The sequence below is a fragment of the Mustela lutreola genome, chromosome 7 (genome assembly GCF_030435805.1).
Source record: "Mustela lutreola isolate mMusLut2 chromosome 7, mMusLut2.pri, whole genome shotgun sequence".
In the NCBI taxonomy this organism is placed as follows: Eukaryota; Metazoa; Chordata; class Mammalia; order Carnivora; family Mustelidae; genus Mustela; species Mustela lutreola.
Window position 1 is genome coordinate 53,271,359 of NC_081296.1, and position 16,447 is coordinate 53,287,805.

The 16,447-nt window shown below is 45.5% G+C and overlaps 1 protein-coding gene across 3 annotated transcripts in view; it reads left to right on the forward strand.

Annotated features, from left to right (window-relative positions):
- The first annotated feature begins 486 nt into the window (after positions 1–486).
- The window catches only part of DIS3L (DIS3 like exosome 3'-5' exoribonuclease), a 33,856-nt gene continuing 17,895 nt past the window's right edge, over positions 487–16,447 (forward strand). For 2 of the 3 annotated variants that reach the window (XM_059180868.1, XM_059180870.1), the window contains exons 1-4: positions 487–737; positions 2,064–2,217; positions 13,219–13,347; positions 15,217–15,352. In XM_059180868.1, the coding sequence (XP_059036851.1) occupies positions 599–737; positions 2,064–2,217; positions 13,219–13,347; positions 15,217–15,352 (558 nt within the window). In that variant the 5' untranslated portion in view covers positions 487–598. Of the gene's footprint in view, positions 738–871; positions 1,229–2,063; positions 2,218–13,218; positions 13,348–15,216; positions 15,353–16,447 lie in introns of those variants that run through there. The other variant, XM_059180869.1, reaches the window with a different exon arrangement.

Below are 16,447 nucleotides of genomic sequence, written 5' to 3' on the forward strand. Positions count from 1 at the left end.
AATAAATACGACTTTTTAAAGGGAAAAAAATTGCTGGGTTGGCAGGGTTTCTGGCTTGTTCGCTGAATCTTTTAGCTCTTTTAGGAAAGCAAGAACGAGTTAGAGAAAACACCAGTAATTACCTACCCAGCAGCCCCCATGCCCATAAGGACCTTGGGGTAAAAAAGCAAAATCTAGTAATTGCTCAGAGTTGGACCAGTACCTTGTTCACAAGACTTTACTTCCACAGATTCCACACATCTTATCTCCCTACGTCGTTTGGGCCGTTTCCACCCCTCCCTGCTCCCAGGCCACGGTGGGCAGTGGGGAGACGAAGGCAAGGCTGGAGCACCCCTCCCGCTGCTGCCTTCGGCTCTCAGGCGCGGCCTCCGCCGTTAGGGCGGTTCTGGGAACCCTCAGGGCGCTCTGGCGGCTGCCAGGGGTGCCGGGGTGTCTGGGAGCCCGGGAGCCCGCGTAGACCAGGCCGCCCGGCCCAGGGGGCGGGCCCGCAGCCGCGGCCTCGCTTCCGCCAGCGTTGCGCTGCGCCCGCCACCTCCCGGCCGCTCTCTGGAGCCGGCCTCTCGGGGCCCGGAGCCGTGAGCCACCGAGCGCCGCCGGCATGCTGCAGAAGCGGGAGAAGGTGCTGCTCCTGAGGACCTTCCAGGGCCGGACGCTGCGGATCGTGCGGGAGCACTACCTGCGGCCCAGCGTGCCCTGCAACAGCCCGCTCTGCCCGCAGCCCGCCACCTGCCACAACGGTCAGAGCCAGGGCCGGCGCCGGGCCGGGTTGGTCCGGAGCCCTGAGTGCGGCCCTGGGCGGCGGGAGCGAGGGCGGCGGGGGCGGGAGACGCCGCGGCGCTGCTGGGGGCGGAGCGCGAGGTCGCGCGGGCGCCGAGGCGGAGGCCGCAGGGCCTCTGCCCGCCCAGACATCTGCTCAGGCCTGGCGTTGGGGCTGCGGGCGGGGAGCGAGAGGCCCGTGCCCCCGGAACCGCCCCGAGGGCCGCGGCGCGCTGCTTCCTGGGGGTTTCCACCCCCGCCCTCCCGACGGCCCCCCTCTCAAATGCAAGGGCCCAGAGCCTGGCGCCCCCGCAGCGTGGAGGCCGAGCGAGCGGGGCTTCCCAACGGGCCCAGGGGCGCAGGAACTTGCCCCTGGTGCAACCCCCAGGATGGTGTGGTGGTGAAATGGAGGGGGGTGTCGAGCTGCGCGCCCCACGTGGAGAGGTGGGGCGCCATCCTGCGGCGCCGAGAGGTCCTGCTGCTTCTCTTTTGACACTACTTCCCACTAAGGTTCCGACCTGCTAACCCAGGCGTTGTGACTTTTAGCCGGTGGAGAGCCCTCTGCACTAAAATTTGTGAATTGTCTTGGGTCCTCGTTGCACGGGAAGGTCACGGGGAAGTTGGATTTGGAGCTCCCGTGCGCTAGACCTTACCCCACTTGGTTTCTCGGTTGCAAGGGTGGCCGATTGAAGGAGGAAGATGACTGGTTCTCTACCCTCTGGTGGGAGAGGAGCCTGGGGGGTCCTTAGGATTTGGAGTCCTCATTTTAAGGTTAAAGTCAACATTTCAGGTACACCTTGGCTAAGCAGCTCTCTGAGATGCGGCGTGAGTAGAAAGCCTAACCACTGCTCTTGCCTTCATTGAGCATCTTTTTCAGTCGATTCCGGCTTTCTGGCCCCTGGGGCCATAGGAGCGTGTACCCAAGCTTGACTCAGAACCAGCCTGAAATTGCTAGGCAGAAACACGTGGTTAACATGTCTGTTTCGCGGGACCCCATTTGAATGTGAGTGTAGGTCAGCGAGTTAACAAATATTTAGGTTGTGCTGAAGATTTGCCTGTTTAAAAAAAAAAAAAAAATCAGCCATCTTCTGCACCACTGGCAACACCATAAACCACACGGAGCTTTTACTCAGCTACAGCTTCAGACAAATGCAGATGCTGAATTTACCTGAGCTTTGGGCCTGTACCCAAGTAGATTTGTGGTGTCCTTTAAAAACTTCAGGATGTAATTAAGACTGGAAGTTATTTTGCAGTGATAAGCCAGGTTCACAATTGTCTAATTGCTTACATTTTGAATTATGTTTTAGATGGGAAACTCTTGTCTAGTGATGTGACTCATTATATGATCCCAGATTGGAAGGTTGTTCAAGATTACCTGGAGATCCTTGAGTTCCCAGAGTTGAAGGGAATTATTTTCATGCAGACGGCTTGTCAAACGTTGCAGCATCAAAGAGGCCGCAGGTATCCGTTTTGCATTATATATTTATTTCTATATGGCATATTTTTCTTTTCCCCTTTAGAAAAGATCCGTCGTTGGAGGGGTTGGGGAGGAATTCATTATTTTATCTGAAAGGACTTTTTGAACTAATATTTGGTATTCTCTTCGCTGGTGAGGAATGCAGTGACATTATTTTATATTTCTGCTTCAACACCTGGCCAAGAGATCTGACTGTAGATCAATAAACTGCAGTGTCCCCAGTATATGGGTATTTAAGATTCTTGGCTTTGGGTTTGCATGTATTTTTTAGCTATATTGTTTCAGAAGCCTACACGTTTTTTTTTGGGGGGGGGGTAGTATTTTATTTTTAAATTTTAAACTGTTTATTATGGATGCAAATTGTACTTGTAGTGATTTATTTAATGAAAACAGAAGTAACTTGTTTTATTTTTACATTACTGGAATAACTGCCAGCCATACTCACTGTATTTGCCAAAGGATTTCTGATTTAAATCAGTTTAAAATGCTTACCTTATACCTAAATGAAGAACAGTTGTTCACCTTTTAAACAAATACCTAAAAACTGTTTTTGCTTCATTTGACATTGGGAAAGGATTTATGACTTGAAAGTGAAGACTGCATAGAAAAGCATATTAAAATTATACATCCAACCTCTTAGCACCCCTAGTTATTTAAAAAGCAGAAACTGTGTGTTTATTCTTTTTTAAATGTTGTGGTTTCCTCAGACTTGGTGGTAAAAGATGAAGTGTGTTTATTTGTATATGAAAATGATGAGTTGTCCTTATTATAGGCTCAGTTCAAAAAATGTGCATTAACTAGAGTGCAGATTTTTCAGATAGAATATTTTTCAATGAGTTTGAAGTTGATTTTGCTCAGACACAAAGATATAGATGTTTATACACATCCAGGTTTGAATGCTGCTCCAGGGGTCGTATTTCAATTTCTGCTACTAAAATCAATTTGTTGCTATCATTCGGATTGCAAGCACTCTGCCGAGCCCTTTCAACTTCTGTTTTCTGAAATATTTTTAATATTAAGGGTGGTTTTAAAAACCAATTCCTGGGACATTCAAAAGCAAAGAATTGGAATTTAAATGTCTTTTCTCCTGAACATTTCAAAAGTAGTTAACTTGATGAGAAACTATTGGATTTCCACCGCTTTACCGTGTCTCTAAAAATACTAAATGTGAGAACAAAGGATGAGCAGTTGTGAAATAGGCCAATATGATATCACCCTAGTTTTCCTATTTGGTCAGCACATTTTGAGCTCAGAGTTCCAGGCCTTATGGAGTACAAAAAGGAGTACAGTTGATCCTTGAACAGCATAAGGATTAGGGTCTCAGACCACTGGACAGAGAAAAATCCATGTATAATTTTCAGTTCCCTCAAAACTTGGACCAGAATCCTTACCAATAACGTAAATAGTTGATTAACATATATTTTATACGTTATGTATATTATATATTGTAAACCGTATTCTTGAAATAAAGTAAGCTAGAGAACGGAAAACATTATTAAGAAAATCATAATGAAGGGACGCCTGGGTGGCTCAGTCAGTTGAGCACTTGTCTCTGGCTCAGGTCATGGTCCCAGGTTCCTGAGATCAAGTCCGTGGCCTCCAGGCGTCTTCTCCGTCTCCATCTGCCCCCAGCTTGTGCGCTCCTACACACTCTTGCTCTCAAATAAATAAGGTCTTTAACAAAAACCAAAACCATAATGAGGAGAAAATATATTTACAATGCTGTACTGTATTTACTAAAAAAATTCCGTGTGTCAATGGATCCTTGTAGGTCATACCCAGGTTAAAGGGTCAGCTGTATCAGTCCCTCTCAACAAAGCTGTTGTCTTGGTGGGTTAGGTGTGAGAAGGTGATGGTGGCACACCCTTCACGTAGGCAATATGACTTAGTGTGGACTACGCAAAGTGCAGAGGTGAATACAGTATGTGAAGGTTCAGCCCAAAGGCCTCTGAAGGAAGTAGGTTTGAGATTGGTCTTAAGGGATGCCTGGGTGGCTCAGTCAGTTAAGCGTCTGCCTTCAGCTCAGGTCATGATCCCAGGGTCCTGGGGTAGAGTCCCATGTGGGGCTCCCTGGTCAGCAGGGAGCCTTCCTCTTCCTGCCGCTCCCCCTGCTTGTGTGCTCGCTTTCTCTCTCTCTTTCTGACAAATACATAAATAAATAAATAAAGTCTTTTTTTTTAAGATTTTATTTATTTATTTGACAGAGAGATCACAAGTAGGCAGAAGATAGGCAGAGAGAGAAGGGGAAGCAGGCTCCCCGCTGAGCAGAGAGCCCGATGTGGGGCACGGTACCAGGACCCTGAGATCATAACCTGAGCTGAAGGCAGAGGCTTAACCCACTGAGCCACCCAGGCGCCCCAATAAAGTCTTTTTTAAAAAGAGAGAGAGAGAGAGAGAGAGAGAGAGATTGGTTTTAATGCAGAGGTACTGAATGTAACTGATGAAGGGAAAGAAGAGGCAGGCAAAGGAATTGGCATGTTTGGGGCTTGGTCAGTTGTTTACCTGGTAAGCAGCCAGCAGTTATATTCATGTGCAAAGAACTAAATGACCAAAATTACCAAAGCCCTAAAAAATGTTCTGTGTCCAAAGCTGACTTTATAATTGATCACAGCCCTTGAATGTAAAAGACCCAGGAAATTCACTTTATTAGTTTGGACTTCATTAAGTGTTAAATGTAAGTCGTTGGACTTTTTATGTTTAACCCTAGTGGCCTAGCAGAGGCCCCCTGGTGTTTTGTTTCATTTAATGTTGGCAAATATCTTCTTACGTTTTTCCATTCTTTTTTGGAGATTTTTGAGATGCTAGTAAATAATTCATTCTATTTGATATACTTTGAGGAACATTTTTGCTTAAAAAAGTCTTGTCAGTAAAAAAAAAACAAACCTGGTTGGACTAGTGTCTGGTGTAAGGCAGACTTGCTTTCTCTCCTTTTGCCCCCTTCCGGAATTCCTTTGTTAGATTTAGCAGTTCACGCCTCTGTTTCTCAGTATGTTACATAAGATTAGAATTAGGGAATATTACGGTTGGAGAAGATCTAAGAAGTCAAGTGATCTAACTCCCCATCCAACAGATCAGTGTTACTCAGTCCTTGTTTCTAAGACTTTTTATCAACTTTTTTTTTCCCCTGAACAACCAGTCTTAATTTGCTCTGTTGTTACTTAAATGTGTTTTAACATAAATCTGGTTGTAAAATCCTCAGGCTTAAGTACTTCCTGCAACCCTAAACCCAAATCAGACCTTCAAATTAAATAAGCAAAGCTTACAAAATAAGAAGACTGCAAATGAACGTAAATTTAACATGACAGATGACATTGTTCTACTGAAATGAAATCACCAGAGTTGAGTTTCTCATTAAAAAGACATAGCCTCCAGGGGCACCTGGGTGGCTCAGTGGGTTAAGCCTCTGCCTTCAGCTCAGGTCATGATCCCAGGGTCCTGGGATGGAGCCCCCACATCGGGCTCTCTGCACTGCAGGGAGCCTGCTTCCTCCTCTCTCTCTGCCTGCCTCTCTGCCTACTTGTGATCTCTGTCAGATAAATCAAGAAAAAATTAAAAAAAAAAAAAAAAAGACATAGCCTCCTAACTGGTTCTGTACTTAATATGATTTTGTATTTTGATTTTGATACTGTCAATGCAGAAAATGCCCATTTTTCTAAGTATATTCCAGAAGACATTACGAAAGAAGTCACTTTTTTGATTGCTCGGGATAATCACCTGTTCTCCTTCCATGAGGGATCGCTTGATGCCTCTGGGAGGCCATCTTGTCCGTTGCGTTCATTCCTGTATGCAGGTGTTCGTCTGTTTATTCAACAAACATGTGCTGAGAGACGGTGCGTGCTCACTCCGAGGCTGCCGCACTGAACAGAAGGAGACACAGTGTTGGGGGGGAAACAGTGGTCCTCAGATAATCACACAAACAGATGGTGAGCTATGGAGAGCTGTCACGGTGCCACAGGCCCCAAGGGATAGAGGCTTGCTTTCAGGAGAACCCCTGTTCATCAGGGAGGTGAGGAAAAGCTTTCCCAAGGGAGAGACCTACGTTGGGCTCTCCAGGGTGGGTAAGAGTAAACCAGGCAGAGAAAGGAGAAAAGCTTTGCAGGGGAGGTCGGCTGCTGTGCAGGGTGGTGGAGAGAGAAATTTGCTCCATTCAAGGAACTGAAAAAAGCCCTGGCATGGATGAGGGGTTTCAGGGATGTTGGTGCACAGTTGTAAGCTGGGTATGGTAATATATACAATCAGATGCCTATTTTGAAAATACAACCAGGCTGTGGAGAAGAGGCTGTTCCTTTAGTTCACATGAGAGGAGTTGGTAGCTTAGAGATGGAAAGAAATAGATACTTTCAACAGCATCTTAGTAGGTAAAGGTCCGTAGAACTTCCTTAGTCTTTAACCCAGAGAACTGAAAACATATCCATGCAGAATTTGTCCAGGAATGTTCTACCAACTGTATTTCTAATAGCCCCCCAAAGGGCAACGGAACCAAGTGTCCATCACCTGATAATGGTTACACAAAATGTGCTTATCCATACAATGGGATATTGTTCAGCCATAAAAGGAATGGAAGTATTGACATGTGCTGTAACATGAAAATAGGCCAAGTGAAAGAAACCAGCCACACAAAAAAAGTCATTTTTGTATGAATCCATCTATATGAAATGCCTGGAGGGGCACCTGGGTGGCTCAGTCGGTTAATTATCTGCCTTCCACTCAGGTCATGGTCCCCAGGTCCTGCCATCCAGCCCTGCGTCAGACTCCTTGCTCAGCCAGCGGGGAGCCCGCTTCTGCCTCTGCCTACCATTCCACTAGCTTGTGTTCTCTCTCTCTCTTTCTCAAATAATAAAATCTTTTAAAAAATGAAATGCCGGGGTGCCCGTGTGGCTCAGTGGGTTAAGCCTCTGCCTTCAGCTCAGATCATGATCTCAGGGTCCTGGGATCGAGCCCCACATCAGGCTCCCTGCTCAGCAGGGAACCTGCTTCCTTCCCCCCAACCCCTGCCTGCCCTTCTGCTTACTTGTGTGCACTCTCGCTCTCTCTCTCTCTCTGTCAAATAAATAAATAAATAAAATCTTAAAAAAAAAAAAAAATGAAATGCCTGGAATAGGTAAATCCAAGAGACAGAAAATAGACTAGTGATTGCCAGGGGAATGGGGAATGAGTGCTTGATGGATCTAAGTTTCTCTTTCGGGGTGATAAAATGTTTGGACTTTGTGGTGATGGTTGCATCACTCTGCCCACTCAAAAAGCTATTGATTGTTAGGTTTTACAAGGGTAATTTTATGGTATATGAACTATATCTCAGTTAAGCTGTTACTTAAATAAAACCTATAAAACTTAGTAGTGGCGTTAGATAGGTAAGGAGAGGGGGAAGGTGGTGTCAAGGCTAACACTAAGGTTTCAGGTTTGCATAACTGGATAGAGAAAGCACTAGAGGAGGTCTAGAGGGGTGGAGCTAGAGGTCATGAGTTTGAGGTTGTCTTTGAGGCTTCCAAATGGCTGTACAGCTAAACGGCATTCAGATGGTCCAAAGTATACTCCATTGAGAATGTTTAAGAGTACCACCCAGGGGCAACTGACTGGCTCTAGAGTGAGTAGAGCATGTGCCTCTTGATCTCCAGGTCATGAGTTCAAGCCCCACACTGGGTGTAGAGCTTACTTCAAAAACAAAACAAAACAAAAAACGAATACACCTATTATAAAGGAAAACACAAACTTCTAAAATTCTTGTGGAAAACTGAAGGACCTCTGAAAATAAGTCTACCAAAGACAACCTAGCAGGGTTCTGCAAAAAATGATGGAAGGAACACAGTATTGTGCATCTGCCGACTGGTTGGGAGAAGCCCACCTTTCATCCGCAGAGCATACAGTCAGCAGGCCAAGGTAGATAAGCTCACCATTGAGTGAAAATAGTACAAAAATCAGTCTAAGGAAAGTAAGCATAGCCTTGCCACTAAGAAATTGTTTGAACTCTTTAAATAATAGAGATCTGGGGAATGCTTAAGCCAGTCCAGGGAAACTAGGATTCTTCTGTAAGACTGGACCTTTTAAAATTTTAGATCGTTTTGTTGTACTTGACTCTCTGAAACCTCTGTTCTCCTGTCATCCAGGCCAAACTTGTTGAAGTCACCATGATGTTCTTTGCCAGCTCCGGGCGGCATACTCATACATCTAACCCCATCGTACGCACCACCAGCCCTGACCGGCCAAAAATATGACTATATTGTATGCATGCCCTATTAAATTACAACCGTAAGCCCACATGCCTGCAAGGAAACCCGACTGTCACACTCAGAGTGATTCACTCTTTCCTGCTTTCCCCATTAATATTCTTGTGCCGTTTGTTCATTCGTCTTATCCGGCTGATAGGTAGCTGACAAATGGAAGCAGGACGAGTCCAAGGAAAATATATGGGAGCAAAACTTTAAATTGAGAACATCCTTTTTGCTAAGTTCCATGTTTTGCTGTGTTGTTCCTCTAATTTGGTGGCAAACACCCAGGGTCTGGCTTATGGAACATCGGTCCCTGGGGGAGGACAGGGCTGGAGAATCCCGGGGTGCTGAGGGCAGGTGTCTAGACAAATCCGGGGATGTGTGCAGAGCTTGGAAGAGCAGTCCCAGGGTTCTGAAAATGGCAGGGTGGGTCCTGACACACTGCTATCTTATATTTGGGTCCCTGTTGTCACAAGGAGTTGTGAGTTCACTTACGCATTTGGGAAACATTTCTCGGGCATGTGAATCACACTGTCTGCTCTCCTGAACTTTGTGCCTCCCTCTGCTCCCTTGGGTGCTTTGCCTCACTGGCTCTCGATGGTCCTTCTCTCAGGTGTCCCCTCTTCCCAGAGGCCTTCCCCAGCCCTCCTGTGTTCTCTGCACCCTGCACCCTTCCCCTTCATGCCACTTCTCCCACTGAAATGAGTGGTGGCTCTTTTGGGGGTTTTTTTGTGGGTTTTTTTTTTTTTAACTTTGTTTTGCCACTTAGTCTAGCTGTTTTTTTTTTTTTTTTTTTTTTTTTTTAAAGATTTTATTTATTTATTTGACAGAGAGAGATCACAAGTAGGTAGAAAGGCAGGCAGAGAGAGAGAGGAGGAGGAAACAGGCTCCCTGCCGAGCAGAGAGCCCGATGTGGGACTCGATCCCAGGACCCTGAGATCATGACCTGAGCCGAAGGCAGCGGCTTAACCCACTGAGCCACCCAGGCGCCCAGTCTAGCTGTTTCTTAAAATTGTAGTGAATTAGTGTCAGCTTCACTATTCTAACAATTTTTCATCGAATAGCTCAGTGGCAGTGAGTACATTCACATTCATACAACCATCACCACCATCCTTTCCAGAACTTTACTCCATCTCCGTAAACTGAAGCTCTCCACCTGGTAAACATTAACACCCACTTCCCCCTCCTCTAAGCCCCTGGCAGCAGCCATTCTACTTTCTGTCTCTTGAATTTGACTAAGTACCTCATCTAAATGGAATTATACAGTGTTTGCCCTTTTGTGTCTGGCTTATTTCACTTAGCAGAATGTCTTCAACATTTATCCATTCTTTTTTAAGATTTTATTTCAGAGAGAGAGAGAGATTGGGAGAGCATAAAAACACCAGTGGGGTGAGGGGCAGAAGGACAACCAGACTCCCTGCTGAGCAGGGATTTCCCAACACAGAGCTCCATCCCAGGACCCTGGGATCACGACCTGAGCTGAAGGCAGACACTTAACCAACGGAGCCACCCAGGTGCCCCAAGGTTTATCCATGTTGTAGCATGTGTCAGAACCTCCTTTTTTAAAAGATTGAATAATAGTCCCTTGTATGTATACCCCGCATTTTGTTTATCCATCCGTCTGTCATTGGACCTTTAGGTTGCCTTCTTGGTGACTCTAGGCTGTTGTGAAGATGCTGCCATGAACAATGGAATAAGGATATCTCCTTGAGACCCTGTCTTCAGTGCTTTGGGGTATATGCTCAGAAGTGCGGTTGCTGGGTCATGCAGTAGTTCTTGTTTTAATTTTTTTTTTAAGATTTTATTTATTTACTTGACAGAGATCACAAGTAGGCAGAGAGGCAGAGAGAGAGAGGAGGAAGCAGGCTCCCCACTGAGCAGAGACCCAATGCAGGACTCAATCCCAGATCTGAGCCAAAGGCAGACGCTTAACCCACTGAGCCACCCAGGCGCCCCTTGTTTTAATTTTTTTGAGGAATGTGTGATTCTGTCATGTTCACTGTGAGCAGGGTGCTGTGGATAAAGGACAGGAAGGAGATGCCTGAGGGCATTCAGTGGCGCACAAGGAGTCCCTTGAGGGCATTCAGTGGTGCACAAGACCTGGCACATAGAAGCAATGCAGCAGGGGCCCCTGGGTGGCTCAGAGGGTTAAGCCTCTGCCTTTGTCTCAGGTCATGGTCTCAGGGTCCTGGGATGGAGCCCTGCATTGAGGTCTATGCTCAGCAGGGAGCCTGCTCCCGTGTGCCCACTCCCCCCCCCCCCGCCTTCTGCCTCTCTGCCTACTTGTGATCTCTGTCAAATAAATAAATAAAATCTTAAAAAAAAATAAGGAACATAGCAAACATTTGCCAAATGAAGGATGCTTAATATAGAAGAAAATTAGCAAACAAATGCACTAAGTTCAGGTGGTTTTTTAGGGGTCTAGAAAATGTTATGGTCGATAAAGGTAGCAAAAAACATGGAGGATAAGATCAGGAAAAATAGGCAATATTTTTTCAGCATTTTCTCTGAAATAATTACAGTTGCTTATAAAGTCTTTTCTAAAATCTTGCTTAAGAAATAAGGCTCATTTAAAATTCATGCATTACAGAAATGTGTAAAGCAGAAAGTGGAAGCCTTCACCTTACCATTGTGCAGGGACGGTTCGCTGTGAACAGGGTGGTATAGGCTCTTCTATGCATATTCTACGAAGTTTCATTATTTTTTTTTTCAAAGATTTTATTTATTTGTCGGGGGTGGGGGAGAGCACAGGCAGGGGGAGCAGCAGGCAGAGGGAGAAGCAGTCTTCCCACTGAGCCAGGAACCCAATGTGGGACTGGATCCCGGCACCCTGGGATCATGACCTGAGACGAGGGCAGACACTTAACCAACTGAGCCACCAGGGCGCCTCTCTAGAGGTTTTAAAACTGACTTTAAATATATCTTTGTGAAGGTAGGAAAATTACCAGTTACGTGTCCAAAGCATTTCTGAGTTGGGGGGCGGGGCAGCTTTTGTTTGTACACGTAGGATGCTGTTAAGGAAAGCTGCCATTCACAGACCTGAAACTAAATCCTTTTGTTTGTTATGAAATTGTAGAAGTGCTATTACTTGGTGATTCTTTTTAAAATAGCTCAAAATTAGAATTACTAAGAAAATAAAATCAGTGTTTCTTGTTTTCTAATTAAGTGCTGAAATGACACAGATATTGGTGATTAGCATTTATTTAAAGAAGAGAAGTTGGAGAGTTCTGCCTTCGCTTTAATGAGAAGGCTTTTTTTTTTTTTTTTTTTCTTTTTTAAATCCACAGCAGTGGGCTGGAGGTGGGAATGGAAGGGCACAAATTTTGTTATATTAAAACACATGTTAAATGCCAATCATCTGCCTTGGATAATTTATATGTTAATTTAATGTCTGGTTTAATATCAGTCCATTTTTAAATAAACAATAGGCCTCCTTTAAGATAAGTGAACATTTCTGTATTCCATATTACCTAGACTATTGAAAGGCACTTTTAAAAAATTATTTTTTTTTATTAACATATAATGTATTATTAGCGCCAGGGGTACACGTCTGTGAATCATCAGGCTTACACACTTCACAGCACTCACCATAGCACATGCCCTCGCCAGTGTCCATCACCCAGCCACCCTATCCCTATCTGCCCCCCCAAACCTCAGTTTGCTTTGTGAGATTAAGAGTCTCTTACAGTTTGGTTTGTCTCCCTCCCGATCCCATCTTGTTTCATTTTTTCCTTCCCTACCCCCGACAACCCCCTGCCCTGCCTCTCAGATTCCTCATATCAGAGAGATCATATGATTGTCTTTCTCTGATTGACTTATTTCGCTCAGCATAATAACCTCTAGTTCCATCCATGTCATTGCAAACGGCAAGATTGAAAGGCACCCTTTTTTTTTTTTTTTAAGATCTCTCTCCCTGACAGAGGGAGAGAGATCACAAGTAGAGAGAGCAGCAGGCAGAGTTGGGGGGTGGGGAGCAGGCTCCCCGGTGAGCAGAGAGCACATGCAGGGCTTGATGCAGGGCTGGATCCCAGATGCAGGGCTGATCCCAGGACCCTGAGATCATGACCTGGGCGGAAGGCAGAGGCTTAACCCACTGAGCCACCCAGGTGCCCCTGAAAAGCACCTTCTTAAAATAAAAACAAAGCAAAGCATCATCTTGGAAACTGACCCACATGCAGCGGCATATTTGATGTGAGACTTTGGCTAGCATTACTGGAAGGATCTCCTGATGGGAGAAACCTAAAGGTTATTCTTTATCTGACAGATGAAGCCAGACCTTATTCGTGCGAGTGAGGGGGCTGCCTAAATAGAATTCACAGATAAACCCCCAAATTTATTTCCTTCACATGTCCTTTTCCAGGCTGCCAGCAAAAAGTAAAATGTACTTGCGCCTAATGCCATTTTTAGAACAAAGTGAGGTACAGAAATAAAGCACTAAACCCTGCTAGCCTCTGGTCCCGCACGAGCCTTTGAAGAGGGGGTGTGTGGGGCAGGGTCATATAATTCCATAATAAATGGCCAAAAGTCTACAAAGGAAAGGACGGGGATGATTGATCCATAAGCTAATTAATGCAGTCCTGCCTGAGCACATTCTAGCAGGCAGAACCGAGAAACAGCAGCCCAGTAGTACTACGTGCACTAAGGCCAATATAAAATAAGTGTTTCTTGGGTTTTAAATACTCAGTCTTTTGTCCTAAAATGCCTCATCTTTGATCCTTAGCACGAGCTGGCAATAGATGATTGCCTGCTATCTCAGATTTCTTTTTCTCTGTGTCCCAGACAGTATAACAAATTGCGACATCTTTTGAAGGATGCGCGTCATGACTGCGTTCTCTTTGCTAATGAGTTCCAGCAGCACTGCTATCACCCTCGAGAGAGAGGAGAATCCATGGAGAAGTGGCAGACCAGGTATGGCTGTGAGTTTGCGTGGCTCTCTAAACCAGCAGTTACTCTAGAACTCTGAGTGATACTGAACTGCTGACTGTGTCACTATTTTAGATCTATCGTTTGAATACATACGTGTTTTAGAAATTGTCATCAGGGAGCCACAGATACTCAGAGTGAGTTTGTCCTAGATCTTAACAGCTGGCTTTTATAACTTTAATGCTTGTGTATTTGTGTGTGTGCGTGTGTGTGTGTGTGTATGTGTATAAGGGGGGGAAGAGGTCCACTTTGAAGCCAAGATCATCTCGGTTTTTCTGTTATAGGTTGCTCTAATATCCCAACCAGTCTTGTTAAACAAACTGATAGGTTAATTCTGGTAAAGCTGTTTTAGAAAGTACAGTGTCACTGTTTCGAACCGTCTATAAGCAGAGCCTGAAGCAAGGAGTTGGGTGTGGGTTGTCGATGTAGTGGGCAGTTCCCTGAAACGAGTGAGGAAGTGCAGGGCCTGAGACAGAAGGAGGGAAAGCAGTTATTAAGGATGTGGGAAATTGAGGCTCAGTCCTACTGGGAACTTCTGAGAAGCTGCAGAGTATGTGCCTCAGAAGGCGTCTAGAAGGGAAGAGGCGAGGGTGGTAAAGAGACTTCCGCCTTCAGCTGAGGGTCTTTCTGCAGGGGAGTTGACTCCACTCAGTGGGCCGGGGGTAGGATGGCAGTGCCGCCCTGCTCCAGCTGAAGTCCGAAATGGGCCTGGCGCATAGGGCTGGGCACCTAGAGCCTCTGCCACACTCTTCTGCAGAGAGCCCTGGAGATCTTAAGCTCTCAACTGTCTTATCTATACAAAACATTTAAATTGTCTTTTTCTTTGTAATTCTTTATCTGTCTAGCCATTAAATATTTAAACTCTCTAAAGTGAAATAAGCACTGATGCGTACAGAGTCCTTAATTATAGTCCTAAGTTCCCATAGGGCTCGGTACCAGAAAGGGATAACAAATCGTTCTCTAGATTAGGTCACATGTGGGTACTGAGAATGATCGTGCTTCCTAACTACTAACTACACAGGCTTGTATAGTATACATTAGTTGAATTTTTTTTATAAGATTTTATTTTATTGTCAGAGAGAGTGCACAAGCAGGGGGAACGGCAGGCAGAGGGAGAAGCAGGCTCCCATGTGGGACTGGATCCCAGGATCCTGACTTGAGCCAAAGGCAGATGTTCAACCAGCTGAGCCACCCAGGCATCCTGGCTGAAATTTTTTTTGACCTAAAACTATAGGAACCTTACCTGGCATCTTACTTTGCAGAAAGGGAAACAAATGCTTACGGAAACTGGCCATCCGAGTTTATACACATCATCAGAAACCTAATCCTGTCTCAAATCCATACATCTTCAGGCCTAGGCTGTATTTTCCAATTCCGGTTCTTGTCAGGAAGATTTTCAGACATTTCCTGTGATTCCATGGCAGACCTTACTAGATTATGGTCTTCAGCTCTTTGCAGCCTCATTTTGCTTTTAGCCAGACTTGTTTCTTGATCTTTTAAACCTCACATAGTACAGCTTGTCACCCGTGTGGGGCCATGTGTCACGGTATGCCAGCTCAGTGGTATGAAAAGATAGCAGAGCCACATGGTTTCTAGGCCGTATCAAGAAATGAAGGAGGCTGCTGTGGCGGTCGAATGTCTTCAGGAAGAAGAGATGTCAGGTGCTCTCTGATTCATCATTGTATCCCCAGGGTGCCCACCCCAGGGTGTGTGTGTAATGGGTGCTTGGGAATTAGTTGTTGAATGAACAAATGGTTGTCTGCATATGCTGAAGGGGAGCAGGGTAAAAGCCAGGTGTGAAGCTTTGATCAGCAGCTTGTCCTGGGTGGGCTTACGTGCTCTTTGCTTTTCCAGGAGCATATATCGCGCCGCTGTGTGGTACTATCACCACTGCCAGGATAAGATGCCCATCGTCATGGTGACAGAAGACGAAGAGGCAGTCCAGCAGTACGGAAGTGAAACAGAAGGAGTGTTTGTGATTTCCTTCAAGGTACTTCCATTTGTTGTGTCCCTAAGTGCGTCTGTGTGTGTTCGTGTGCTCAGTGGTACCCATCATGCTCTCGATCCCGGTGGCAATACTGAAAAGGGGAATTAAAGAATGAAGGAAGACTGCAGCCAAGGAGTTCCTGTCTTTGTTTCTCTCCAAGTAAGTGATCTTGAAGTCAGCAAATTTAGGCAGACTCCCTGTGACTGTAGGATCCACGGCATCTAAGACGTCAGCCCCGAAAGCCCCCTGTTGACCGTGAACTCGTGCGTAGTTATGGTAGTAACAGTATTAGGTAATAACAGTATTAGGAACGATGATTACAAAATTTCCAGGAGTCTCTTGTTCTTGACGTACAAAATGGCAGTTTTACATGGTTCCACCTAATAGTAATAGCCAGCATTCATCTATGCCAGGCACCGTTCTAAGTGTATTTCATTTAATTCTTGCAACAGCCCCGTGAGTTAGATGTTACTGTCCATATTTAATTGATGAGGAAACTGAAGCACAGAAAGGCTAAGCAGCTCGCACAAAATCACACAGGTACCGAGTGGTGGAGCTAGGATTAGAACCCCAGCACTCTAACTCCCTTACCCACCCTGCTCTGTTTTTCTGAGTACCCATGCCACATAGTTGTATAGGCCAGCCTTGTTTTTCTGCTGTTTCTTGCTCTTCTCCACTTAGGACTATGCATTGGGGTTAGTAGAGATAGAGGAAGGGGTTAGCAAAGCTGTCATATCAGCTTGGTACCCAGATCATAGACAGAAGTAGCGTTATTGGTGACTATTTCTTGGGTTATATGAGCAACACAGTTCTCCTGGTTTGGAGGGACCCTTTGGGAAAGTGGGATGGCTCTTAATCTCCCATTAGGTTACTGGTCTCATGTGTCTGCCCAGTAGGCATCAAGTTCCTGTTGTTGGTATCGGTTTTTGATTCAGAACCTCGAATGAGGCCCTCCATTACCCCTGTCAGTTTAGAGAAAGTCAAGTTGGATTTTGAATTGTAGATTCTATAAGAGTTCCCAGGTGCATGTACTGTTAAAGATTTGCCAATAGAATTTTCTTGGCCCTGCTATAAAAAAGCGTTCTGGCATGCCAGAGA